Below are 27,062 nucleotides of genomic sequence, written 5' to 3'. Positions count from 1 at the left end.
ATCTAATTGCCCAAAAGCCTTCACTGAGCAAAGAAAATCCAACACTGTATCTCAAGGTGATAAAACTGACCTCTCTTTATTCTATTCTCTTTATTCTAGATCTTTTCTATAGTTTAGTGGAAACAAAATACTGAGTTCATTGGTGAAAGAAAAAAAAAATTAAGAAAAGACCCTGCTACTGCTGGTTACCTAAGAACCCAGGCAATGTTTTGGGGTGTTAAACTGTGTTATCTTCTTTAACAAGCAAAAAACATTCACCTTCGCCATAGGAAGATGCATCGGTTCTAAAGGTCTGGTTAAGCATGCTGTGGAAGGAAAGAGGGAGGAAGGGAAGGGAAGAGATACAGAGAAAGAGAGAGGGAGTTAAGGAAGAAGAGAGGAAGGACAGGAGCTTCAGAAAATCAAAGTGCTTTATTAAATAAAAATACTCAGAAGGGTTCGGGTTTTTATAAACAGATATGAAACAGAGTAAAGCTGTCACCCTTTGAAGTACTTGTGGACTCTCAAACATGGACCCTGGGGTCATGGTTTCTACTCCTTTCTGATCTAGTAGACCCTGTATTGAAATTCCCAAGGTTTTTTCCATCCACATGAACTGATGCTGAGAGAACTGCTCTGTGGGAAGTGGCGAGGGTAAGTGGGCTTCTTCGGACACCTCTGCATTGGAACTTGGGGGGAATTCACACCCAGGAAATCCAAGCTCTCAAGGCTTAATGTGGTCCACTGGTCAGCGTCATGTCACTATTATAAATACCTGAGGATCATGCTTAGGTCTGAAGTGTCCCCTGAAGGCTCGTGTGTTGAAGGCTTGGTCCCCAGTGCAGCAATGTTCAGGGATGGGGCTTTGGGGGCCATTAACCAAGGAAAAGTGTTTTAAGTCACTAACTGGATTTGATCCCACAGTAACTCACACAGCTGGGTCAAGAAAAGATGAGGAAGCATTATGAGGTTAACAGAGGGCTCAAGCCAGGGAGAGGAGAATTCCAGGTCCTGTGAGAGTTTCCATCTGAACTGTTTCAAGGATGATCCCATATCTGCCTTCTTGAAAACAGCACAGAGCAGAGGACACAAATGAGAATATCAAACTTGCTTACAGGCAGAGAAAGCACTGCCACTTAAAATATTTAGAACATGAATCATTTATGAGTTGTGACTTTGTGCTCTCATTATTTCTGGTTTGAACACCAGTGAGGAGACCTTGTCAGTCATCACTGGTGCACAGAAAGGACTTCTCATGGACTAGACCAGGTGTTCCATACTTGCTCCTTTGATATAAAAGAATGATTTACTAATGGGGTAAAGAGCAAGCTCAGCCCAATCCAAACAGAGAGATGAGTAGATTTTTCAATCTATTAATTGCACAGAGTTGGGTGTCATTCTGCTTCTTTCTTGGGAGTAGAATGAGGGTATGGAATATATTCACTGAATGCAAAATTACCTTACTTCTATCCAGTGAAACCCTTTACAATGTTGATGTTTGGGGACATAACTAATAACCTCCTCATAAACTCGTCTGGTCACCTTACATCTTTTAATGTAGCTATTTATCACATTGAATTCCACGCATTTTGAAGTTGTGTCAATTAGGAACACATCTGGCTACAGGAAAGGAGAGAGCTGAAAAGCAGTGTCTTAAACAAATCCCTTTTTATTAGTCTCACTTAAACAACGGCTGGACAGCCGCAGCAGACTCACCCAGTTCAGGCCCGTGATGGTTTCAGGGTCTGCGGCTTCCTGGCTCTGTAGTCATCCCATCCTGAAACGGCCTTTCTTTTTTTGCACCAACAATGACTGACAAGGTCTCCTCACTGGTATTAAAACACTTTATTAGTGGTGCCACTGCCCAGAGAGACAACTCCCAAAATCTGAGCTCTCCGTGCAGTTGGACTTTTACTTTTATACATAAGCAATTTTGGAGTACATCAAGGCAAGGAATTGGTGCAATTCTATTGGAAGGTTCTTTCTGCATTCCTTATGTGGGTACAAGCTTGTCAGCAAACTAGGGACTCTCATACAGCTTGGGGACTTTTCTTCCACTAACCCTAAGGGAGAATTGTTCTGTCCCCATTGCTCTGTTTCCTGCTTCTGCTACTGAGTTATCTTTTACAGGTACCTGTTAGCCACTGCAAGCCTGTATGGTTAAATGTCAGTAAGCAGAGCCGCTGTGTGTCAGCGTGCAAAACCACAACTTGTCAGCTCTTAAATTGCTCAAGTTCCCATTTTGCTCTACCACAGTATGACATCCCTCAGCCAGTTGAAAAACAAATGGATAAATATGCACCTGCCTTTTGCACATACCTGTGTTCACCAAGTTCACCTGGTCACAAGCTTACCCTGGAGGGATTATTGAAGACAAGTTTTCAGGGCCCTCCCAAAGAGACGCTCTTTCAACAGTTATGGGGCATGTTCACAGACAGCTGGAACTGAGAGAGTCTTCTGATCAGAAGAGTTAAGTGCTAGTTCTTTTAGGGCTGGAGGAGGCCACATAGCAGGCCAGGCTGCTGCCCAGTCCTCTTCCATTCTCTTCTCTGGGAAGAAGGCGAGCAATGCTGGTACTGCAGGTCCTGGGGTCCCCCACATCCTGACCCCAGAGGCAGGAATCCTACACAACTCACCCTCCAGAGCCTGAGGACTGGAGGGTTATTTCTCTCTTGTCATCTGATGAAGGGTTATGCTCTCTTCAGCCCAGGGCAAACATCCCACCCTCCCCCTCCCACACTGGCTTTATCTTCTGCAATCACCCCATCCTCTCAGAACATGCCCACAGGTCTTTTGGAGCTCTGATCACATAAGTTACTTCTCTCTCCTTCCTGACCTGTGAATATGTGCTGATGAAGGGGCTTTGGGATCTCACCGTTTGCAGCCCCACTTTCTCAAGCTGTTCAATACACATTAGATAGATGGATGGATGGATGGATGGATGGATGGAAAGGTATTTTAAAAACATGCCCTGGACAATATGTAAAACAGTGGATGTGTAACCAATGTGATTCTGCAATCTGGATACGGGGTAAAAATGGGAGTTCATAACCCACTTGAATCAAATGTACGAAATATGATATGTCAAAAATTATGTAATGTTTTGGGGCTGGAGATGTGGCTCAAGCGGTAGTGCGCTCACCTGGCATGTGTGCGGCCCGGGTTCGATGCTCAGCACCACATACAAACAAAGATGTTGTGTCCGCCGAATACTAAAAAATAAATATTAAAAAATTCTCTCTCTCTCTCTCTAAAAAAGAAAAGGTTCTGAACAATTTAAAAAAAAAGAATTATGTAATGTTTTGAACAACCAATAATAAAAATTTAAAAAAATAAAATAAAATAAAGTACATGTTTCTATAAACCAAAAAAAAAAAAATGCCCTGGACACTGTAAGTGAGTACTCTTCATTGAGTTTTGCATTAGCATATAGACCAGAGCCGTGTTCTTATGTATTTTTCAGGTATCTCCAAATCTGTTCTTAGCTGCTCAAAACAAACCCTCCTGTTCTCATACAAAGAACATATGGTTGTGGTCAGTTTAAGGAATAACAGATCATATGGTTTTGAATATCATTCTAGCTGGAGATGGCAGGAAAAGCCTGGTTGCAGATAGATAAATATGGTTATAGGGGAATTGAAATATATACAATACTAACAGCCAGAAATTGTGACATTTAAAACTCTTTAAACTTTACATGATTTTCTTCAGTCCTCAAAAAGCTTTTCATGGGTGGTGGGACTGCAAATTGGTACAACCACTATGAAAAGTAGTATGGAGATTCCTCAGAAAATTTGGAATGGAACCTCCATTTGACCCAGCTGTCCCACTCCAAGGTTTATACCCAAAGGACTTAAAGTCAGCATACTACAGTGACGGGGCCACATTAATATTTATAGCAGCTCAATTCACAACAGCTAAATTATGGAACCAACCTAGGTGTCGTTCAGTAGATGAATGGATAAAGAAAATGTGATTATATAGTTTTTTCCAAAGGAATATTACTCAGCTTTAAAGAAGAACGAAATTATGGCATTTTCCAGTAAATGGATGGAGTTGGAGAATATCATGCTAAGTGGAATAAGCCAATCTCAAGAAATCAAAAGCTGAATGTTTTCTCTAACATGTGGATGCTAATTCACAATGGGGCAGAGGGTACTAGTGAAGAATAGAGTTACCTTAGATTAGGTAGAGGGAAGTGAAGGGAGGGGATGTGGGGATAGGAAGGATAGTAGAACAAAACAGACATTATCACTTTATGTATATATATGACTGCATGACCAATGTGATTCCACAACATGTACACTCAGAAAAATTAGAAATTATATCCCATCTATGAATGACATATCAAAGTGCATAAATGCATTCTACTGTCATGTATAAATAAAGACAAATAAAATTTTTTTTAAAAAAACTTTCCCAGATGAGACAACAGAACATTGTTAAATTTACTTGAATAAAGTCCCAATTAAAGTAGCAGAAATAGGGTTACCTGTGCCCTAGAGCCTATTAGTTTCTGCCTACCAGTACCTTATTATTTGTTATTCTTTTTTTTTTCCTGTTATTTGATTTTTTTATTTTTTTTTAATTTTTTATTGTTGGTTGTTCAAAACATTACATAGTTCTTGATATATCGTATTTCACACTTTGATTCAAGTGGGTTGTGAACTCCCATTTTTACCCCGTATACAGATTGTAGAATCATATCAGTTACACATCCATTGATTTACATGTTGCCATACTAGTGTCTGTTGTATTCTGCTGCCTTTCCTATCCTCTACTATCCCCCCTCCCCTCCCCTCCCCTCCCCTCTTCTCTCTCTACCCCCTCTACTGTCATTCATTTCTCCCCCTTGTATTATATTTCCCTTTCCCCTCACTTCCTCTTGTATGTAATTTTGTATAACCCTGAGGGTCTCCTTCCATTTCCATGCAATTTCCCTTCTCTCTCCCTTTCCCTCCCACCTCTCATCCCTGTTTAATGTTAATCTTCTTCTCATGCTCTTTGTCCCTACTCTGTTCTTAGTTACTCTCCTTATATCAAAGAAGACATTTGGCATTTGTTTTTTAGGGATTGGCTAGCTTCACTTAGCATAATCTGCTCTAATGCCGTCCATTTGTTATTCTTTACAGATGTTTTGTCATTTATAAGAAAACACACAAAACACTGACACATAACTTATTTTCCCCCTAAAATCAATGTATTTGCAATATTTAGAGAATAAATCCCAGGAGACACTGCTGTCTTCCAATTTCTGGAGGCTACTATCAATCAAGACCCTAGTAGAAAAAAAAATATTCCATCAAAAGCAAAACTGTTTTTTTCAGCCTTGGCCCAGTCCCACACCTAAAGACCAGACACGCCCCAGGCAGGCATTGTTAACTCCACCTGATTTTGGACTAATTAGAGGAAATCCAGAGGATGAAAACAAAAACTTTGGGGAAAAAAGGATTTGCTTTCAGGAAAAGATTGAAAATACAACATAGATGTTAATCAAATAATGACTAGAAGAGGGATTGCAGGTGGGTCATGATATTCTTTGCAAATATTCAGAGACTGCAAACCAATGAGGAAGCTGGGAGGTCTTACAGATAAAACCTGAGTAATAGAATGGAACCCGAAACCATCGTTTTAGCCGAAGATTGGGGAAGGCTTCCTAATGCTAAGCTCGAATGGATTGTGGAAGAAACTTCCCGAAGGGATGTGTGGAAACCCTGTTACTTGAGTCATTAAACTCCACAGAGATGGTACTAGAAAACAGGGAGTCAGAATTAATTATACATCACATCCGTGAGGCAGTCCACATGTATGATAAAAAAAAAATCATCCCTTTCTGTCTCTGATTCTGTAATTTGGGGATTTATTTCTTTGGTGCAGGTTGATATATTTTATGTTTGGCTTTATTCTTAGAAATTTGTTAATGTTTCCCTCCAAAATCTATCTAATTAGACAGATAGATATGATGAATAATAATATATATAATATATATATAAATATATATATCAAATGAAACTTCCATTCAAAGAGTAGAAACAGGTTAAGAATTACTTATTAAGTTCCAATTAAGTAAATAGGTGTACTTTCTTCCTAGAGCTGGGGGATTGTGCACTGAGGATCTGCTAAATGTCTTAATCCACCTGTGCTACTATAATAACATACCTGAGACTGGATAATCTACAAACAACAGAAAGTTATTTCTCATGGTTCTGGAGGCTGGGATGTCCAAGATCAAGGTGCTAGCAGATTCAATGTTTGCTGAGGGCCTAGTCTCTGCTTTCAAGAAGTGCCCATTTCTTTGTCCTCCAGAAGGGAGGTACATCACATCTCCACATAGCAAAGAAATGGAAGAGCAAAAAGGACCTAGCTAGTTCCCTCCAATCCCTTCAAGCCAACACAATCCACTCAGAAGGATGGAACCCTCTTGCCCTAATCCTTTTCCAAAGGTCACGCCTTTGATACTTCTTGTTTATGGGGATGATGTTTCAACATGAATTTCAGAGGGACACAAATATTCAAACCATAGCACCCACCATCTTGGAAGTCCCATGCATCAGATTGACAGCTGCCAGACTAGTAATCTTCTCTCCCAAAAGTAATTTCCCTGGTGAGAAAGAGGAAGGAGGTAAAATGGTGTCATTAGAGGACGGGACTGACCAGTTCTGGGACTAAAAAAGCCAATGCAAGAGGCCAGCCAGAGAGTGACATTCACCTGCATCAAAGCCAACCACAGGCATGAATCCCCAGAGTGGGGGAGGGGAGGAAGGGATGCTCTAAAAAACTGAAAGTGCCTGTAAGAGAAGAATCCAGCTTGAAACACTTGCTAGTCCAACAAAGGTCCAGCATCTGCCAAATCCAAATCATTCAAGTAAGAGCTTTGTGCTGTGCTGTGGTTTGAACGTTTGTCCTCTCCAAACCTCGTGTCGAGATTTAATTGCCACGGTGACAACACTGGGAGATGGGACCTTCAAGTGATGCTCAAGTCTCTAGGATGTGCTTTTGAGAGTGGACTCAGACTGTTCTTATGGGGTGGGGGTGTTGTCACAGGAATGGAGGGTTCACTCCCTTTTGCACTCTCTTTTGCCCTTCCGGCATGTTATGCTGCAGCAAAATGTCCCTCCCCAATGTCTACCCCTCGATCTTGAACTTTCCACCTTCCACAAATGTAAGACAATAAGTTTATGTCTGTTGCAAATTACCCACTCTGGGGAATTCTGTAATAAGAGCACAAAATAAACTAAAATAGGCTGCTTCCACCTCCTTCCTCCCCCAGTTTGTCCCTAAGGATGGAAGACCCTTGGAAATAAGGGTGAGGAAACAACAGAAATTGGGGGAGTTTTCAGTTTATGTAATGTCCAAAGTGACCACTGCATGGAAACAGTCACTTTAGTTGATGAGATCAGTCAATGTCAAGGGGACTTTGCTACCTAAGAAGAGAGAAGAGCCCCCATATCCACTGCAGCATAAGTCACAGCCGCCAAGGTGACAGAGGGAGGAATAAAGAAATGGTGTTCATACATATGGTGGAATATTATTCAGCCTTAAAAAAAAGAAGGAAGTTCTGCCATGTTTAATAACATAGGTGAACTCTGAGAACATTATACGGAGTGAAATAAGCTGGGTCAGGATTCCACTTGTATATGAAATCTGAAGTAGTCAAGTGCATAGAGACAGTAGAATAGTGGTTGCCAAGAACTGAGGGGAGGGCAAATGAGAGCTGCTGGTCAAGGGGCATAAAGTTTCAGTGCTGTCAAGTGAGAGCCACTGTACAACATGGTGCTTCAGTTAACAATACTGTGCTGTGCACCTAGTAATTTGTTGGATGTACAGATCTCATTTTAAGTGTTGTCACCACAATAAAAACAACTAGTTGTTAAAGGTAGTAAGTATAAAACGTTATCATAGTGCCTGACTTGTAAAAAATGTTCAATAAAACTAGACATCCTTTGTACGATGAAAAAAAAATAAGCATAAGAATCAATATTAGCTGACCAGGGGAGGAGAACAAAATAATTGTGAATGATCAACAAGAAAAATCAAATCAAGTTTGTTTGGGTTGTTTTCTAGCTATGTTCAGTGCACTCTGCTGGTTCAGCAGACTGTTATAAATCACTCTGAATATGGCCCTACAAAAAGGCTCACTGACATCAGCAAAAGATTGCATGATCTGTCATGTTTTGCTTCCTCCCTAGACACCTCCGTTATCAAAGTTGATGAGTTACTCAGCATCCCCACTCTTTAGTTTTATCGCCTCTAAAATGGGGACAAATCATAGCAGGCATGACATAATGCACTCATAAAATAGCAAGTACTCAAAAAGCCCTTATTTTATTGTTTTTTTCCTTTTTGTTACACATGTATTTTGACATATCATACACACATGGAGTATAACTGTCCATTCTTCTTGTTGTACATGATGTGGAGTTTCACTGGTCATGTATTCATATATGAATATAGAAAAGTTATGTCTGGTTCATTCTACTATCTTTCCCATTCCCATCCCATGAAATCTCAATGTAGTTTTAATTTGCATTTCTCTAGTTGCTAGTGATGTTGAACATTTATATATATATACATATATATATTTGTTGACTGATCATATTTCTTCTTCTGTGAAGTGTTTGTTCAGTTCCTTTGCCCATTCATTGATGGGGTTATTTTCAAAACAACCATTGTTTTTTGTTTGTTTGTTTGGGTGTAGTTGTTGTTGTTGTTTGGTACCGGGGATTGAACTCAGGAGCATTCAACCACTGAGCCACATCTCCAGCCCAATTTTGCATTTTTATTAGAGACAGGGTCTCACTGAGTTGCTTAGTGCCTTGCTGTTGCTGAGGCTGGCTTTGAACCCCCAATCCTCCTGTCTTAGCCTCCCAAGTGCTGGCATGTGCCACCACACCCGATCCAACCATTGTTTTTATCCCCATCTCAGAGTGACAGGTGTAACTAGACCCACCCATAGGGGGAAAGTCATAAAGCCTTTCCTTCATGAGCCCAACTGAAGTATTGTTAGAAGTGACTTACCTGGGCTCCCCAATTTAAATTACCTCCATACATCATAAAGATGTTTAAAAATATCTGTGTTGGAATACCCATTTTCACTAACTGCCATATAAACTTAGTCTCTCAGCAGATTTAGGATCTCACTGGTTCTCGTATGTCACACAAAGGCCCCATGGGGTGTTTCAAAAGTAAGACACCTGAAGTCAAAGCAAACTTTTCTGTAGACTGGGAACTCACACTGCTAAAAGTTGTCCTCTGACAAATCCTCTTTCATCTTGGAAAGGCATTACCACTCACACAGGGGGACGCTTCTTTCTAGTCACATGTCGTCCCTTTATTCACAAGGCTTATTTATAGCCATCTCTTTGCATCATATATTATTTGCCGTAGTTGTAAGCTCCAATCTTTTGAAAAAGGAAGATTTACTATTGATGTTATTTAACTGTCATTTTATTGTACTTTTGTTTTATCAAAAAGCATACAGTTGGGCTGGGGATGTGGCTCAAGCGGTAGAGCGCTCGCCTGGCATGCGCGGGGTGCTGGGTTTGATCCTCAGCACCACATAAAAATAAAATAAAGATGTTGTGTCCACCAAAAACTGAAAAATAAATATTAAAAAATTCTCTCTCTCTCTCTCTCTCTCTCTCTCTCTCTCTCTCTCTCTCTCTTTAAAAAAAAAAAAAGCATACAGTAAAGCTTTCCCTTCTAAGCCACCTGTTCCTGTTCCCCTCGCCCCCTTCCCACACCTCTAATCACTGATATTTCCCAGACATCGTTGAGAGAGGACACCAGCCACCAGCTCTAACATCACCACACTTTCTTGTGGCTGTGACAAGGATTTAAGGCCTGAATACTCTTCTCTGGAACACTTGTTAGGGCTGCTTTTGCAGCAAGCAACTTTGAAGGATGAGAGGCTATTCCATCTGGGAAAGAAGCAGGCGTGCTTGCCGACCCCTCCCAGCAGGCCATGAGTTCCAAAGCTCATTGTCCCCTCAGCTGCACTCAAACCCACTGCCCATGCAGCATCCTGTGCAACCAGGCAAATGGAGGGGTAGCAAATCTAACCTGAAGCTCCTGGTGCTGCCTGCTGCACTGGATAACATGCTTTGTCTCTGACCCGGGAGTCTGTGTCTTCCACCAGCATCTGTCCAGACATGGCAGGCTAACATGGGATAGCTGCAGGATGAAATCCCAGACTGACAGGTGCCCCTCCAGTTTCTTTATATATGTGCAAGGAAATGACTGTATGTTGTTATCTTCCTTTTTTTTAATACAAAAGACAGGATATTACACACATTTTCTGCATCTGGATTTTTTTCACCTAACAACATAACTTAGGAATTTTTCTATAAACTGGAGAATTTCTCAACTCATAGTTCCACAGGGTTCCAATATACAGAGGCTATAAATGAATCCCCTATTGATGAACACTTAGATTGTTTATGTTATTTTGCTGTTACAAACATTGCAGTAGTAAATGTATGTCTACATAAATCATTTTCATGCATACACAGATATATGGATAAAATAAATTTCCATTTATAAGTCTAATTGATATTGCTACATTGTCCTTCAAATGTGTTCTATCAATATACATTCCTGATCACCTCTTATAAAAGTTTTTCCATTGTCTTTCCAAATGTACATTAATAAAGACTTGGATATTTACCAATTTGATAGATAAGAATTGGGTCTCTCTGCATTTTAATTTAATTGTTTTTATCAGCAAAATTAAATTTTTTCCACATATTTAAGAACCACTTATTTTCTTTTTTCCAAATTATTTAGTTAGCCTTTTCCCATCATTCTATTGGAATTTTTTTTATTTCTATAAGTCCTTTATATATTAGTTATACTGCTATGTCTATGATTTAAATGGCAATTTTTCCTAGTTTTCTTAATTGCCTTTTTACTGCCTTTAAGATACTTTTTTTCCTATGCAGAAATATTTTTTCACTTGCATTTAACAATTTTCCTGCTTTGGGATCTTAAGTTATGATTAGAAAGTCCTTTTCCCCATCAAGGTTATAAAGAGATTATCCATCGTTTTCTTCTAGTAGATATAGATCTTTTTTAAATCGAAGTTCATAATTTCCATTAAGGTTCACTCTTGGTGTTGTACATTCTAGGGGTTTGGACAAAAGTATAATCCATCATTCTAATTTCATGCACTGATGCAATAGTTTCGCTGCCCCCAAAGTCTCTGTTTGGGCCTATTAATACCTCCTCAATGACCCCCAGCAACCATTGATCTTTTCACTGTCTCTCTAGTTTCACTCTTCCGAAAACACCATACAGTTAGAAACATACAGTGCATGGCCTTTTCAGATTGGCTTCTTTCACTTAAAAATATGCATTTAAATTTTCCCCACATCTTTTTGTGATTTGACAGTTCATTTCTCTTTAGTGCTGAATAGTATTTCATTGTCCCAATGGACCACAGCTAATTTTTCCATTCACTCACTAAAGTGCACCTTGGTTGCTTCCAAGTTTAGGAAGTTATGAGTAAATTTGCTACAAAGGTTCATGTGTTGTTCTCCCTTTTTTAAACATCTAAATCTTGTTCTCCTTGGCATTCATCCCAGTTAGATGGTGTAAGATAAAGATTGGATTTTACTTTTCAAATGGCTCTTCAGTTATGAAATGGATGAATTGAATGGTCTCTCTTTGCCCTGGTGATTTGAAGTGTTACCACCTTTGTCCTGTTCTAAATTTCTCCTTGTGTAGGGGCTGATGTCTGGACTTCTCTTTGTTGTACTTGTCCAAGTCACATGGCAGTACCAATGAGCCTTGTGACCCACTGGACCCCTGTTCTCCCATAATTCTCTGAGTTTCACTTTAGAATCGGCTTTCCTGGTTGAAAATTAAGTAACAAAACAAAGCTACACTTTTGAACCAGGCATCTTGGTCCAAAACACTATCGCTTTTTTTTGAAGTCACATTAATCTTATTACATCAATTAGGAAAGAATTCATGCTGTCAGATCTTCCTGCCTAAGAATGTAGCATGTCTTCCTGTTTGTTCAAGTACTGTTGGCATCCTTCCAGGGATTTAATTTTTTATTCATTGTAGTTCTTGCTCATTGCTTGTTAAACTTATTCCTATTACTTTGTTTGTTGCTGTTGTAAACGGGGTTGTTTTTCCTTTATAGTTCCTCTGGTTCTTGGGAGTACATATGAAGACTATTGATTTCTGGATATTAACTTTGTTCTCTATCACCTTATTGAACTCTCTAACAGTATTTCAACTGGGCTCTCCTGAGGTTTCCACCTATATGATCAGAGCGTGTTCAGACGATGCTGATGCTGTCGTTACCCGCTGCTTTCCCATTATTATACTTCTAATCTCTTCCCCTTGTTATGTTGGTTAATAGCTTCAGCAGATGCACAATGGAGTTATAGTGATGGTCTTGGCATTTTCCTGGGTGTAGTAGAAATCCCTCCAGGGTTTCCCATCCAGCATGATGCTGTGTGTGTGTGTGTGTGTGTGTGTGTGTAAACTCATGTTGGAAAAAAAATCCCTTTATTCTACTTTATTGAGTTTTTATCCAAAGTCATGGTTGAATTTTATCAGATGCCTTTTCAGTGTCTGTGATTACGATCATATTTTTGTATTTTATTTTTTTATGTAATCCATTTTCACATTTCTGGAATAAGCCTATATTGTACTGTTGTTTTCCTCTGCTGTTTGATGGACAGAATTTTATTTAGGAATTTTTACATTCCTAACCTAGGGCCTTCTTTTACTCCCTTCCCTGTGTTCTCAGGTGGATAATATCCATGATGTGGGCATTGGATGGCAACAGTCTGAGGTCATCCTTACTTTAATATGCTCCAGAACACTGTGAATAGCCTTGAAACCATCTGCCACTTAAAGGCTCAGTGAAAGCTACAAAACTAGCTAGGATTGGTACTTGGGTGGAGAAGGACCTCTCATCACTTTTTCTATATATCTTCTAGAAATCAGTATGTTCGGTTTGCATGATCATTTCTCATGCTGTTCTGCTTTACTCTCTTATTAGTTTTATGCCATTTATGAGAAAAGAGATAGCCAATAATTACTATATGTAGAGAGAGGCTTCCAGACAAATTTGCATTTTTTTTCTAGAACAGTGTCATTTGCAGGATCTTAACACGCTGGGGTGGATGCTGTTGGTACCACCCCAGACCCCCTGCCTGCTTCCCAGCTGCCCAAGTGCCTTCTGAGAATAGCCCTTGGACTACAGAAGCCAGCACCCCTGGAAATGACACAGCAGCAGACTTGGACTGAGTGTAAAACACTCAGCCACCTTGCCTCGAGGCAGGACCACTCTGAGGTGTCCTTCAGATTTCAGAATTTTTTATGAGGACAGCCTCTGCCTAGATTTGCTCAAAACCTCCTTCTTGCCTGGCTTCTTCTTCACTTGTCCTATTTTCCCGACTCTCTCAATAAATCAGTGTCCAAGAACCCCAGACTCAGCCTCTGCTTTCAGGTAGCCTGGCCTAAGACACTTTAGACAAAGCATCATTTATGGCATCTACAAGCATGGGGGAGGTGCAGCTTTGAGGTCCCCTTGCAATGATCATTTGCCCCCCCCACCCCGGGAATCAAGGGTCTTCATGTGGGAAACCAATGTGTGGAAAGGAGAATGTCATGAATTTCTGTGCAGTAACAGGATGCTTCTACTCCAAATACCACAAATTCACACATGGAGACGAATGCTCATAAGACCAGAAAAATCATTTTATTTCAATACAAAAGGAATGATCTTTATCTGAGGATTGAGCATGTACCGTAGCACTTTATGATATTTGTGGGCCCCCCCATGAAAATTTCATATTTTCACACTAGAATTGTAGGATGGGAGAGTGAAAGGGAAAAATCACCTACTTAAATGCTAGTTAATAAAGACTTTGTTCCTAATACTTTTTTGCTTATATTTTTCTATCACTGCCAAGTTCTATTTTCCAACTCATAAAATTGATAGTGCCATCAAGTCACTCTCCATGGGCTTTGAGGGGAGCAATAATGAGCAATGTCTGCCTTCTCCTCTCACCCAAATTAAGACTGTCGGCATTGAATTTGGCCGTTCTTCATAAAAAAATTTTTAAGTTTTTATTTTTAACATGTAATTCTTAAGCATTTATTTTGACACTCTCTCTCTCTCTCTCTCTCTCTCTCTCTCTCTCTCTCTCTCTCTATTAATTCAGTCCTCAGGGTCATCTCTCTGACTGCCTCCACCCTGCCCATTCGGGCCTGAATTTCCAAGTCCTCATTGTACAATGTGCAGACTCTAAACCAGTGCAACAACCCCTCTCATCTCCTACTATGGCATCTCCCTCCACTCATCCACTCACTGATAACAATGTCACTGTCCTGCTCAAAGTCCCAGTTAACAACTACCCATGCCCTTTGCATGAGATGCAACATCTTCAGGGTGGCATTCACGACCCTCCGCAATCAATTTCTACCTAACTTTGAAGCTGAACCACCACCACTGTTCTGAACAAATCTCCCACTGGTACCAAAACAGACTTCGTTGTCCCCAAAACTACACCTGTGCCTTTCTCCATCCACAACTTTGGATGATATCTTCACTCCACCTCAGGTGCCTCTTCCTATACCACATGCCACACACCAAATTTCCAAAATCTATCTAAATAGCAATCTCTGTGTGTCTTCTTTCTGTCTGTCTGCCTCTGTGTCGATGCTAGTGACATTCTGTGTGTAGCACTTAAGTGATATTCATCACACAATATCTTATTTTGTACACATTTCTGTCTCTGCATCATGTCCCTAAGTAGATGCCACAGGATAGGACCACATCTTAAATACCTGGTCTCTCCCGTGTTAGTTAGCATGGTGATGGCGCAGAGGAAGTGGGGTTAATGAAAAGTGAATAAGCAAATAATGCATTTCTTGAGCCACATAATTGTACTGAAGATGACAGAGCCTGGAGTCAAGCAGGGTTGAGAATTAATGAGGGGTGAAAGGAAAGCAGTTTATTTTTTCTACAGCTATAATCTCCATGGCATCAAGAGAGGAGAACCAGGCCAGGACCTCAAGAGCAACTGTACCTGTTTCAAAGAGTTGCCTGTTTCTAAGCTGGGCTACGTGCGTCCCCCCATCACTGAAACACAGGAAGAAATGATTAGAGATTTTATTTCCCACTGCTCTGAACACCTGCTTTAATGAAGCTGGAGTCTGCAAAAATGATATCTCCATCAAGGTGGCTCCTCATTAACTGTTTCATAACTGTCCACGTGACACTTTAAAATGGTCCACATAGAAAATGGCTCCCAGGCACCTGAGTGAGCAGCTGGCTGGTCCCCCTTATCAGAAGCTTTAGGTCCTGCTGACAAACCATTGTCAGCACTGTCTCGGGCCCCACAGCCAGGAGGTAAGCCAGTAAATGGCTGAGCCACAAGGCTGCCAGAACTTAGGGGGTGGGTAGCAGCCATACTGCATCTGCTATTAAACTTTTCCTGGGGAAGACAACACAGGAGTTTAGTTGACTTCTATCTTTGCTTTTATCAAAGCAGTATAACTGTGACTAACATGTCCAGTTGCTTTGTGAGATCACCAAGAAGCCAAATCCACCATCAAGAGGGACACAGGACAAGGATGGCCCAACCCAACTCCTGAGTCCTTTTCAGAAATGGAGATTACCAAGAGAAGCCAGAAGGAGAGCAATGAATTAATGGGTAGGAGGCAGCAGTGTGCAGGGCAGCCTTGTTAAGTGGGGAAGGAAAATGGACAGTTAGCCCAGCTGCCAGAGCTCTCCAGAAGCAGGAGAATGTTGCTCCACCAGCCACCATGGAGGCTCACTGAATGCATATGGCGGACCAACCCTCCATTGATGGCAACCAAGGGAGTAGATGTTTGCCTGCACCTCCCTTCCTCTCTTCCTCATTCTCTCCTCTGATCTTCATCCCTTATCTTCCTTTCTGTCTCTCTTATTATGTCACAAAGGAAGATCCAAACTGTGTGTAGGGCAGGAGAGGGCAGATGTTATTTGAGGGTTAGAATTAAGTTCTCAAAGGAGAACATTTCAAGTCTGAGGAACAAGAACATATAAAGAACTTCTGAAATGCTCAGCACTATTTGCATCGGAGGAAGTAATTCTTATTAAAAATGAAAAGTCTGCTCTGGTGTGCCCTCAATTTACATATCATCTTTGTAAAAAAAAAAAAAATGGTTCACATTTACCAGAGAAATCAGCTGCTAAACCACTACTCTGTACTGACCACTCACCGCATAGAATCTAGAACCCAGCCAACAGCAGTTTGCTCAGTGTATGGTAGAACTAATAGGTGTCCCTGACACCATCCCTCAACATGCGGTTGTAGTGCCTGGAAAATCAGATTTGTTTTTGAGTCAGTAACATTGACTGGTTTGTGCCCGACAATCTATATAATTGCCCAGATTCCTGGGGAGCTCCTTCTTAAAATATTCTGGGGAAATTTCAGCTACTACCCTCAAGCAATTTACCCTAAGTGAAGAGAAAATACACATTCACACATGGATTGATTAGAGCAGGAGAAAGAATCAACTTTGACTTGAGGTTTTCTAGGGTCTTGAACAAAAGTAATCAATATCATAGTTTAAAGAAAACGAAGTTTGAAAGTTGTTTTTTAAGGTTCTTTGGGTTTCGATCAATGCAGAGAAACCATTTCATTGGCAAGATTCCTTTGTTTATGATTTGAAATGAACATTATCCTATGAAAAGGAAATCATGAAGGATCCCATGCCTTTTCATGTTAGTATAAACAAATTACCAGCTGCTGTCCTGAAAGTTGGTCCTATCAAGGGAAAAGGTAAAAATGCAGAGCCCGTTATGAGGGGTGGGGAGGGGAGCATCTCGGCAGCACCACATTCTGTGAGTGGAAACCCGGGACTCAGGGAGATAAAGAAAATTGGCCCCTTGATAAGTTTGTGCTCCAAATCTCTGCTCTTATGGCTTACAAATAGCATTTAGATAATAGTAACAACAACTTGAGGCACTTAGTGAGTTTGTCCCTGGCTGTCCTCAGAGAGTCGCCAGAATCTCTCAGTGAGTTGCATATGACCAGAAGCAAGCCAAAGTACTTTCATAGTTCTAGAAACCAAATCATGAAAGTGCCTGGTTTTCAAGGTTTCCTAAGCTCTAAGGATCAGCTGCATTGTGATTCCTGGAAAAGACCAGGAAGGAGGAAAATGGTTCAGGGCTGCAGGAGGCTGGCCTGTCCCTGTGCACCCCATGGAGGAGGTAAGGGACCATGGCCTCTCAGAAATGGGAAGGGAATGAGGGGAGATCTGGCTGCCGGCTTCCTGCTGCCTGCCAGCCGTGCCCTGGCTTCTCAGGGCTAGTAAGTGGGAGCTATGTGGTCTGGAAGCGGGAACCTCAATCTTTCCTGATGTTATTGATTTACAACATTGTTTTTAGGCATAAGTTTCAGGAAGTACAAAATGTCACATAGATGTGTTTTTCCTAAACTATGAGGTCAGAGCCAAGCCTGGACCCTGGGCATCTGCCATAGGTATAGCACAAGACTCCTGCCCCAGGCAGCTACCAAGTGCACTGACCTGGGTGTGTGACTATTGCAGCCACCACAAGCCCTCAGTCTACTGTGCTGTGCCCTCAATGCTGCTGAGATGCCTATCCCTGCACAGAAATACACAGGGGCACCAGCCTGTGAGCTGTGGTGCTGGAGGGGCACTTCAAATGCCTCCCAGCCCTGCTGGCCTGTGCCATGGCCCCTGAGCCGGGTTCTGCTTTTCTCTTAAACCACAGGCTGCATCCTGTCCTACCACACATCCCCTATTGTTCCAAGCCACTGGGCCTTGACTTCAATGGTGTTAGAATTTTCCAGAATTGCAGGGCAAACCTCTGTTAAGGTCAGAGAATGGGAAAGACAGGTGTCTCCACAGCGCATGGGACTACATTCTGAGAACAAAATGGATGGGCCCTGGATTGACTTAGAGAGAGGGGCATGTTTGGAGTGGAAGGTACAGGGGACCTGGCTCAGCGGCTCACCTGGCTCCTGTGTTCTGAGAGGCAGCCAAGCTCTCCTACAGGAAGGAGGAACAAGGGCAGGCCGGCCTCAGGCTTGTACCTTGTCTCCCCCTACACCATGGGCATGACAAATTGAGGGGTCTGCAGGGTGGGGACGGGCTCAGGACCCTTCCTTTGCCTTCACCCACTCCCAAACACAGCACATGCCCGTTAACTCACCTGTGGGTGAAGATGCAGTTGTTGATATGGAGGGCAGGGCAGGTGGCAGAATTTCTGGGGTAGAGCAAGTGATTGGCACACAGGGCTGTGGGCACTTTGCTCTTCCCTTGGAATCTCACAGCTGCCCAGCTGCCTCCTGCTTCAGACTGGGCTGGCCCTGTGTCATTTCTTTAGTGGCAGGTCACCATCCTATCTCCGTCATGCCCATCTTTCCCCAAGGCTCTCCTACACAAAAGTGGGAGAGCTTCAAGCTTCCCATTTCCCATGAGATAAATTATCAGCAGCTCATATGCAGCCATTTGGAAAAATCTCAAGGGCGACCATGCTGATCTTGGCTTCAGAGGCCAGTAGACATCTCAGAGTGAAAACTGTGAGCCCGGCTGCTTTCCGGGGATGCAGCATGAAAGCTACACAGGGATGAGGTGAGATCTCACAGGAGGCACCTTCTGTCACTCACACAAACCCCATGACATAGCAAACCTTCTCTGCATGCCAGCCTGGTAAACATCGAGGCTGCTGCTAATGGGACAGTGGGCAAAGTCACCTGCAGCGGGTCTCCCTGTGAAGTCCAGGCTGTTCTGACCACTCTCTGTGTCCCCCAGGCTTGGACACCAGGCAGGCACAGGTCATCGTCCTGTCCTCTGGCACCAAGTGCATCAGTGGCGAGCACATCAGCGACCAGGGCCTGGTGGTCAATGACTGCCATGCGGAGATCGTGGCCAGGAGGGCCTTCCTTCACTTCCTGTACGCACAGCTGGAGCTGCACCTGAGGTATGGGGCCCTGGCTGGGCTGGTCGGACTCCAGGGGCTGGCTGCTCCTTGATGGGTGTGTTGGCACACCACTGCTGGTAAGCAGCCAGGGGAACAGAAGGGGGACCCAAAACCAGCTCAGAACACACTGCTCCCTTCATCCTGGCAGATTCCTTCCCAGGGTGCTCCACGAATCGTCCCCTTCTATTCAGACCTGAGGCACCCTTTGAGCACCAGCAAGATGCTGAGACACCAGGTCCCCTCCTCGTTACTCCGTGTCGCTCCCCAGGAAACCTGTTTGCCTACGAGTTGCATACACACATACTTCCACACAGCTGCCCCCACATGGACACACTCAGGGACACGCCCTGTCACAGCTCATTCCATTTGATTATTTCTTTTAAAACATGCAGGGGCTCATGACAATGTCCCCAAAACTCAACCTTCTTCATGAGGCTCGGATGCCACTACAGTCCAGGAAGCCACAGACACAGCCATGGCTTCATCTCACATGCAGTCCACGTTCAGTGAAGGTGTTTCTCCAGTGACATGCTGGGACTCTAAATGCCAATGGCATCAAGACAGGATCCAGCTCTAGGGACAGCTAGAGGAGCACAGAGGAGACCCCCAGTGCTGGCTTCATATGTGCCCTTAACTGCTTTTAATTGAAGGCAATACTCTTTCCACCACCAGCTTCCAGTTAGGTCCAGAATGAGCATTACAGGAAGGAAGGAAGGAAGGAAGGAAGGAAGGAAGGAAGGAAGGAAGGAAGGAAGGAAGGAAGGAGGGAAGGAAGGAAAAAACAAAGGGAAAGAATGAATTCACTATCTCTTGGGAGATGGGAGGTATTCCTCTCTCTAAAACCCATAGCTGTATTGACTAAACTAAAGGTGTGTTCCCTTACTGTGTGAGGTGACTTGGATCAATGTGCCTGCTGTCTGATAAACTTTCAATTCAGCCATGGAAATGTGCCAGGTTGGAGGCCACCTTTCTGCTCATTTTTGACAAGATTGTATCCACCTTGAATGGGGCCCACAGGGCAGGATTTCCATGGGAAGGAGTGCCATCCCCTCCCTGCTCAATCTTATCTTTAAAATTTCTCAGCCAGGGAAATTTCTTACAGAGTCCAGGTTTCTGTAAGAGTGGCCAAGGCTCAAACACTAGGCTCACAGATGGCTACCATTTTGTTTCCCAGGTGACAGGCTCCATTTCCACTGGACAAGTCCCAGGCAAGCAGCTCTTACATATGACAAGGTGGCCAGTCCCATGTTGGTGCACAGAACCTCCCAGCCCTTGTCCTGCTGGGTGAGGCCATCCTCTCCTGGCCTCATTTCTCCCTACACCCCCACATTCCCAAATGTGTTCAGTTCTCTAGACCTTGCCCTCAGGTAGTGGGACTAAAGTAACCAAGGTCGGGTTTTGAGACGTTACCTGTCTCATTACTCCACCTCCAAGTGCATTTTAATAAGGGCATTCTGAGAGGCCTCTGAGACCCCGAGAAATGTGCTCAGAGGTTGGAATTTTCAGTGTTCTCATGACAGCCTTCTCCATTCATCAGGAAAAGGCAGACTGTCACCTGGGCTGGCATCTCTCTCTAAGACACATTAAACAGGAGTAGAGATGCAGGTGATCCGAGCGCATGTCTCGGATGCATGCCTGCACTGAGCTATTCGGTCACAGGGTTTGATGGCTGTGGGTCTCTTTGCCAGAATGTTCCTTCCTTGCATCCTCCAGCTGCCCTTCTATAGCCTTTGAAGCAGTGTTCCTCAAATCCACTAATAATGGGATCTCAGGGGGGCTCTGTGAGCGACTCATCATGCCCATTAGCATGTGCAGCAGCCACACAAAGGGAAGAAAGGCCCGAGTATATGCCAAACAGACTCAAATAAAAGCAATACCTTAATACACTCAATTAATTTTTATCTGAGCCTCTGAGCAGTGCACAGAAGCCTGATATATTGCCCCATCGGTTCCAGGAGGCCCGCCCAGGCGCGGCTGGAGTTGAACGTAAGGGAACAGAGTTGGAAATCTCTCAAAATGCAGAAAAGGATTTCTCCTGAATATCCAACTGCTCAGTTGGAAATATTTCCAAGTACCCTTTCCTCCAGTTTGTGTAGTGGGAGGGAATCAGGCCAAGATCTGCCAGGAGCTGGCTGCATGCCCAGTACTGTGCTGCCAGCTTGTGGGGTGGGGGCTCAAAGACAATGTCTCCCATCCCTGCCCTGCATGGGGGCACCAGTAATGGCTATGAAAAGCTAGCTATAGGGAATGAGGTTTGAGCCCCTTGGCACACTGGGCACGTTGGTCCCCAGGACCCCTGGAGGAGCTCACTTGGGCAGAGGGAGGGTGGGTGGTGGCCAAGGAGTAAAAGGCACAGCAGCAGGAAAGCTGGTAAGGCGCCTCCCAAGTTTCCTGGGGAGAAAATGTCTGTTCTGCTGCCTGTGAGATCTTAGGGCCCAGCAACACAGAATCCATCACCAATGGGGCAGAACGTGTGAAAACAGCCAGACTGGCAGAAAGGAGGCTGCAAGAAACCAGGGAGAAGAAAATCCAGGAGAAGAAATGCAGCCACGTTGATGCAGTGCCCAGGCTGGGGTCTCCCCACCTCAGCGGAGGCAGGGGGCCTCTCACATTAGAGTTTAAAAGCTACAGGAGAGGTTTCCAGGAGTAACAAGCCAGAATTCCTCCAAGATGAGGCAGTTTAGGTTTGTCCAGATGCACCCCAGGAAGAGTCTGTCCTGGTTGCCATTTCTATCTAGCCCTGCTGGGGGCCGAACCCCAGCCCCCTTTTTTAAAATCCCTTTTCTGCCTTTAATGCTCACATGTGTTGCCCACCAGGACCAACAAGTCTACAGTCCTGCCAGACATTGCCAAGAGGAGCCTTTGTGAGCCTGCAGGATTAGGGCTTTATAAACTGTAGATGCTGCCTCTGCGTAAGATAAACCTGAAATGTAAATGCTAAGACAGTGAGGATGGCGGGATTTCTGCAGCTTGTTTGCTTTCACGTGGTTTCCCCGCAGCCTCTCTCGGAAGGGTCTGTGCAAGGAGCAAACACAGTGTGGGGTGCAGAGAAGAAAAAAAAAATAGGAGCAACTCTACCAAACAGGACAAAAGCCTCGGCCTGGTTGGAATGTTTCTGGTTTGGTTTGTAATAAATGACCCAGATCCTCTTCTTGTCCCCAGCAAGCGACGAGAGGACTCGGAGCGATCGATATTTGTGCGTTTAAAGGAGGGAGGCTACAGGCTTCGAGAAAATATTCTCTTCCATCTCTATGTGAGCACGTCCCCCTGTGGAGACGCGAGACTCAACTCTCCCTATGAAATCACCACAGACCGTAAGAAACAACATATTTGCCTTTTGTAAACAAACACCGCCAGGCTCCCCTGTTTCTGGACTCTGTCCCAGGCTGCCTTGGCCCCGGACTGTGTGTGTGTGTGTGTGTGTGTGTGTGTATGTGTGTGTCTGTGTGTGTGAGATGGCCACTGCTCTGGGATGCTGGAAGAGGATTCAGCTGCAATTAGCTAGATAATCATACCTCCAAAATCTTTGCCTGAAATGCCCAGATCATTGGCAGAAAAGTAGTTTGAAGCCTAAAATTAGCTTTTCAATTGCCATAGTTCTCTGCTTCATTTTAATAGGTCACACCGTCCCTGTGTCCCAAACTGGAAAATGGAATGAAGGAGAAGGCAAATGAGAATTACACGGGGTGGAAAGCAAATTCAAACTGGCTCTGTTTTCCTTTGTTTGCAACTTTGAGGAGAATAAAGTTCCACTTTGGGAACAAAGTCATGGTGAGGGATGCCCTCCCAAAGGGTTGCCCCAGGTTAGCCTCAAAGTTTTGCAGGACCAGCCCCTCCGTTCTCATCAGTGGAAGAGGGACATCATGTGCCCTTTGCCCCTCCTATCATCTGCAAAGAGAGGGGACACTGTGTTTCAGCATTGGAGGACAGGCACAGCTCCACTCTGTGGGACACTGGTATCTCCATTCTAGAGAAAGTGTCAGGGCTCACATCTCCACCCTTAAATGCTTTTATGAAATTCTATGACTGGGCCACACTCTTCCAAACTCTTTCTAGAAGCAGCCCTAGGAGAATCTCCTGATGTAGGCAATGAAATTAATTATGTATATATGTATTCCTACCACCCCAATATAATCACAGTTAACATTTTTATCCCAGCTAAATAAAATATGAAAATAATATAAAATTTTTTAAATATTTTAAGCACAAAAAAAGTGTATTTGAAGAGGGATCTAAGAAAGATACTGAAACATAAAAAGTATATTCTATAGTCAGAAGAAATTTCCAGTAGAAACTCAATGGATGATGCACAAAGGTTTGGTTTTGGCCTTCTGGTTTTCCTTGCATGGAAGGCTACATATTCTAATTACCAAACTCAGGAAAAATAAACATTTATTGAGTACCTGCCGTGTGGTAGGCCTGTGGAAAGTACCACTACTAAAGATAAAGAGTGGGAGAGAAGGTATCCAAAATCTACATGTGCTTGGCCTATTTCTCTAGCCTGCAGCCTGGAAGCTGGACCAGAGAAATACATTCTCCTTTTGCAGACTCTCCTCCAGCCCCATCAGTTCCCCTTTGGAGAGTAGTTGGGTGGGATTCTTCATAATGAGATTCTAAGTGACCTTTCCACATCCTTTGGAAAGCAAATGGGAGAACCAAGTGGAATTGAGAATCAGAAAAGGTGACCCATTAAATATCAGAGAACTTTAAAGGAACTGTCCCCAGGAGGCTGAGAGGGCTGGGGTGGCTTAGGCAATGTGAGACAAAGACACCGGGCCCTCTCAGAGGAAGCAGGCACAGCACAGGCTGAGTGAGACCACAGAGGACATGGCTTTACTATTGTGCAGCTTTCAGAAAGAGACAGACAGGAAAACAACATGGAGCTGATTTATTTCCCTGGGAAATGCCCATTATGCTGGATGTACATGATTACCAACTTGCTCTATAAGTAAAATTGTGAAATTTGGTTCATATCCCAATAGTCAGCTACTAGGAATTATCTTTCCACTTTTTATCAAAATGTTTGGCATCATGAAGATCCAACATAGGAAGCCCTCAGACCGTAGAAGGAAAAGTTCATGAGACATTTGCGGCTGGCTCTAATTTATTCAGCTTCTTCTGTGGCCCATGTGTCCCCAGTGGAGTCAGGAGAGGGCTGAATGAGGATGGCAAGAACTTCATCCACCACGCCTGAGACCTCCTGGTCTCCCTGGGGGACAGTTCCAGCTCATTGAGTTTCCTGTGTCTCTGTACATCAAACACCGACTGTGGCCTCACAGCCCTCATTCCAACTTGCAATGCCAGTGGTTTAGAAAAACAAACAAATACATTCTCGGAGGCACCCTGGGGTTCACTTCCAGCCACAGATGTCTTTTATTTCATGGTGCTTTTAAGAAGTGGCAGGTGCTGCTAGGAGAAAAACTAAAGCGTTTTCCTCACATTTGGGCTGTAGATATGCCAGGCCAAAAGGAGCTGCTACTGCCTGGGTTATGCCTCTAAATTAGGTTGCTGCCTCCTGACTGTCCCCACTGGGGCAGGTGCAGAAGGCAGGCCCTTAGCCAGATGCCACATGTTGTTCTTCCCTATTCGCTCAGTAAAGACAAGAAAACCCAAATGCCTGCATTCCTCTGTTCGGGAAGAGTCTTTAAGTTCAGCATTGCTCACAGCTCCTGAGGCAAGCAGAAACTCTCAGGAACGAATTCCACAATTTCCACTTTAGAGAAACTCACTAAGAACTGCTTTGTAATAAGAGGGTTGGGCAGCTCTCCATGTTGCTGGCTCACCCAGTGTTTTCCATTGCTACCCTTTAAGGAGGTTAGACCACTGGAGAAGGGAATGTAAGTGATGGGGTCTTTGCTTTGAGGGGCTCCTGCCAGGGAGGCAGTCACTGGTGGCAAGCCCCCTGCAGGAAGACTTGCACACAGACGCTGGGAAAACTCCAGTTAGGACTAGTCCCTGAGGAGTTAGCAGCCAGCACCTTCTACCCTACAGATTAACCTGAAGAACCCTCAGCCTCACACCACTGCTCAGAGGGATCCAGACTCCTAGATGAAGCCCTGGGAACCACACTGTCCCCTGGCTGTCACTGTGGCTTCATATGCTCACAGACACAGAAACTGAAGAGCACAGACAGGTTCTGACAGTTCTGCTGAGTACCTAATCCAGGCTCTAAGAAGCTCATGCCAAAGCAAAGGAGGCTCTAACCTTGAGTCCTGTCGACCTGCAGCTGGGCTACGATCCCCCCGCCCCTGCCTCTCCTTCTCTGGCTCATGTGCATGAGCACAGATGCACAAACATACATGCACAAGTATGTGCACACAAGTATGTGTAGGCCTGTGGAAAGTACCACTACTAAAGATAACAGGTTCTGAAGCACCCAAATCAAAAAATATCTAGAGCTTGACTATGTCTAAGAGAAGCTCAGGAGCTTGAACAGGTGGTCTGGATTGTTCCCCCTTCCCTTTAATGATTGAAGGGACACAGAACAGAGCATAATAAGAAAGTTTTCTGTCAAGTTTGTTTCTTGCAGGCTTAGTGGAGAGGTCTCTGAGGAAGGATGGAATGGCAGAGTACCTGCAAAGGCTAACAAAGCTCTGTGGCAGGACTCCACCATGCAACAGCGTGGGCAGGTGAAAAAGGCTTTTCCTGATGTGTTGCATGCACTGTAAAGGAAAAGTTGTTCCCGAGACAGCTTCTGCAAACTAAGGACTCTGATCTCACCCAAGGCATAGCTTCTCAATCTCAGGCCATTCAAAATTGCTAAGTGCTATGACTTCCTCCTGGACCTAGAGGGCCGATAAGTCCAGGTGGAGAAAAATACCTAAAGATGTTCCTTTGCACAACCAGGAGAACTGTGCTGTTTGGGATTTTGTTTGTTTTTATTTACAAGGTCAGAATCAGGACTCTGAACACTTCTCTTGAGGATTGGGGGTACCAACTGCCACCAAGGAGAGACAAGATTCCCTCCATACTCACAGGACACAATGCCATTTCTCAGTACCTCGGAGGCCTGAGTTAGAGCTGAGCAGTTCTTATAAGATCCTCAATGTAAGACTAGAAGGATCCAGGGCACCTCACTGTGGCTGAGCAAATTTTGTCCCCCTCCCAAATCACCAATCCCCTCACTGCAACGTTCTTCCCTCTTAGAATGACTTTTAAATCACCTGGCAAATTCAGTTCTTATGACCATTTTCCAAGAATTTAACAGATTAAATTTTCCAAACTATCTCCCACAAGATGCCTTGAAAAAGAGCAGGATTACATCTTCCATTTATCTGCCAAGGTATGCTAAGTGCCTAGCATGTTCACGCCAAGCCAGTTCCACTCATTATAGAAGAGCAGATGAGGAGGGTGAACCAAAATCCCGTAGGAAGTCAGGAAATCTAAAGTACAGTTCCTTAAATTCCTTTCTTCAGACATCCTACTGAGTTATGGAAATGTGCAGTATATAATAGTTGTTCATTGCACAATAATGGATTTAAATAGTCTCATAATTTGACATCATCACTACCATCGTCATCATCAAATGATGACAAAGGTCACCTACATGACCACGTGGCAATTATTACAGGTTTTATTATTACAAAAAGTAGTGGATTGCTTCACAGATATATTTTCTGCAATATTGCTTTTGGAAACAGTTTGGAAATCTTTCATTTGATGTTTAAAAGTATTTTCTTTCTTTCTTATAACTTTATGGGGTTTTGCGGCTGGGGGGAGGTTGTTTTTTGGTTTTGCTTTGTCTCTGCCCCTGTGCCATGTTTGGTTTTTTTGTTTGTTTGTTTTTAGATAACTCCACTTGGAGGTCAATGTCTTCAATTGTCATTTTATTGTCACCTCCTTTAGATTCTCCCCTAAACATAAAATATTCACTTGAAGAAAAAAACTTAAAAACATATTACTAATCTACTTTGTCAATCCCAAAAGATAACAATTTTAGACTAATAAGCACTATAATGATGAGTCTGATGATTTGGAATATCAGAATTGGCCTAGAATGTTCTGATGCATTTGAAAGTAGCTCTGTGTGCCTGTCAGGCAAGGTGTTGACATTTCACACTTGCACTGTCCCGGGCACACCATCAATCCACCACAGGTGGTTTAAGTTCAGTCCCCAGCAGTG

General features: G+C 43.5%; 1 protein-coding gene across 4 annotated transcripts in view; it reads left to right on the top strand.

Annotated features, from left to right (window-relative positions):
* Adarb2 (adenosine deaminase RNA specific B2 (inactive)) overlaps positions 1-27,062 on the top strand; it is a 476,030-nt gene that overhangs the window by 408,257 nt on the left and 40,711 nt on the right. For 3 of the 4 annotated variants that reach the window (XM_071619876.1, XM_027948041.2, XM_071619877.1), the window contains 2 exons: positions 18,772-18,940; positions 22,103-22,254. The exons of the other annotated variant lie outside the window; for it this stretch is intronic. In XM_071619876.1, coding sequence (XP_071475977.1) covers positions 18,772-18,940; positions 22,103-22,254 — 321 coding nt within the window. The remainder of the gene's footprint in view (positions 1-18,771; positions 18,941-22,102; positions 22,255-27,062) is intronic. 4 annotated transcript variants of the gene reach the window in all.

This window comes from Marmota flaviventris, chromosome 12 (genome assembly GCF_047511675.1).
Source record: "Marmota flaviventris isolate mMarFla1 chromosome 12, mMarFla1.hap1, whole genome shotgun sequence".
Taxonomy (NCBI): domain Eukaryota; kingdom Metazoa; phylum Chordata; class Mammalia; order Rodentia; family Sciuridae; genus Marmota; species Marmota flaviventris.
Note: the sequence above shows the minus strand (reverse complement) of the source record. Positions and strands in the feature narration are given on the sequence as shown.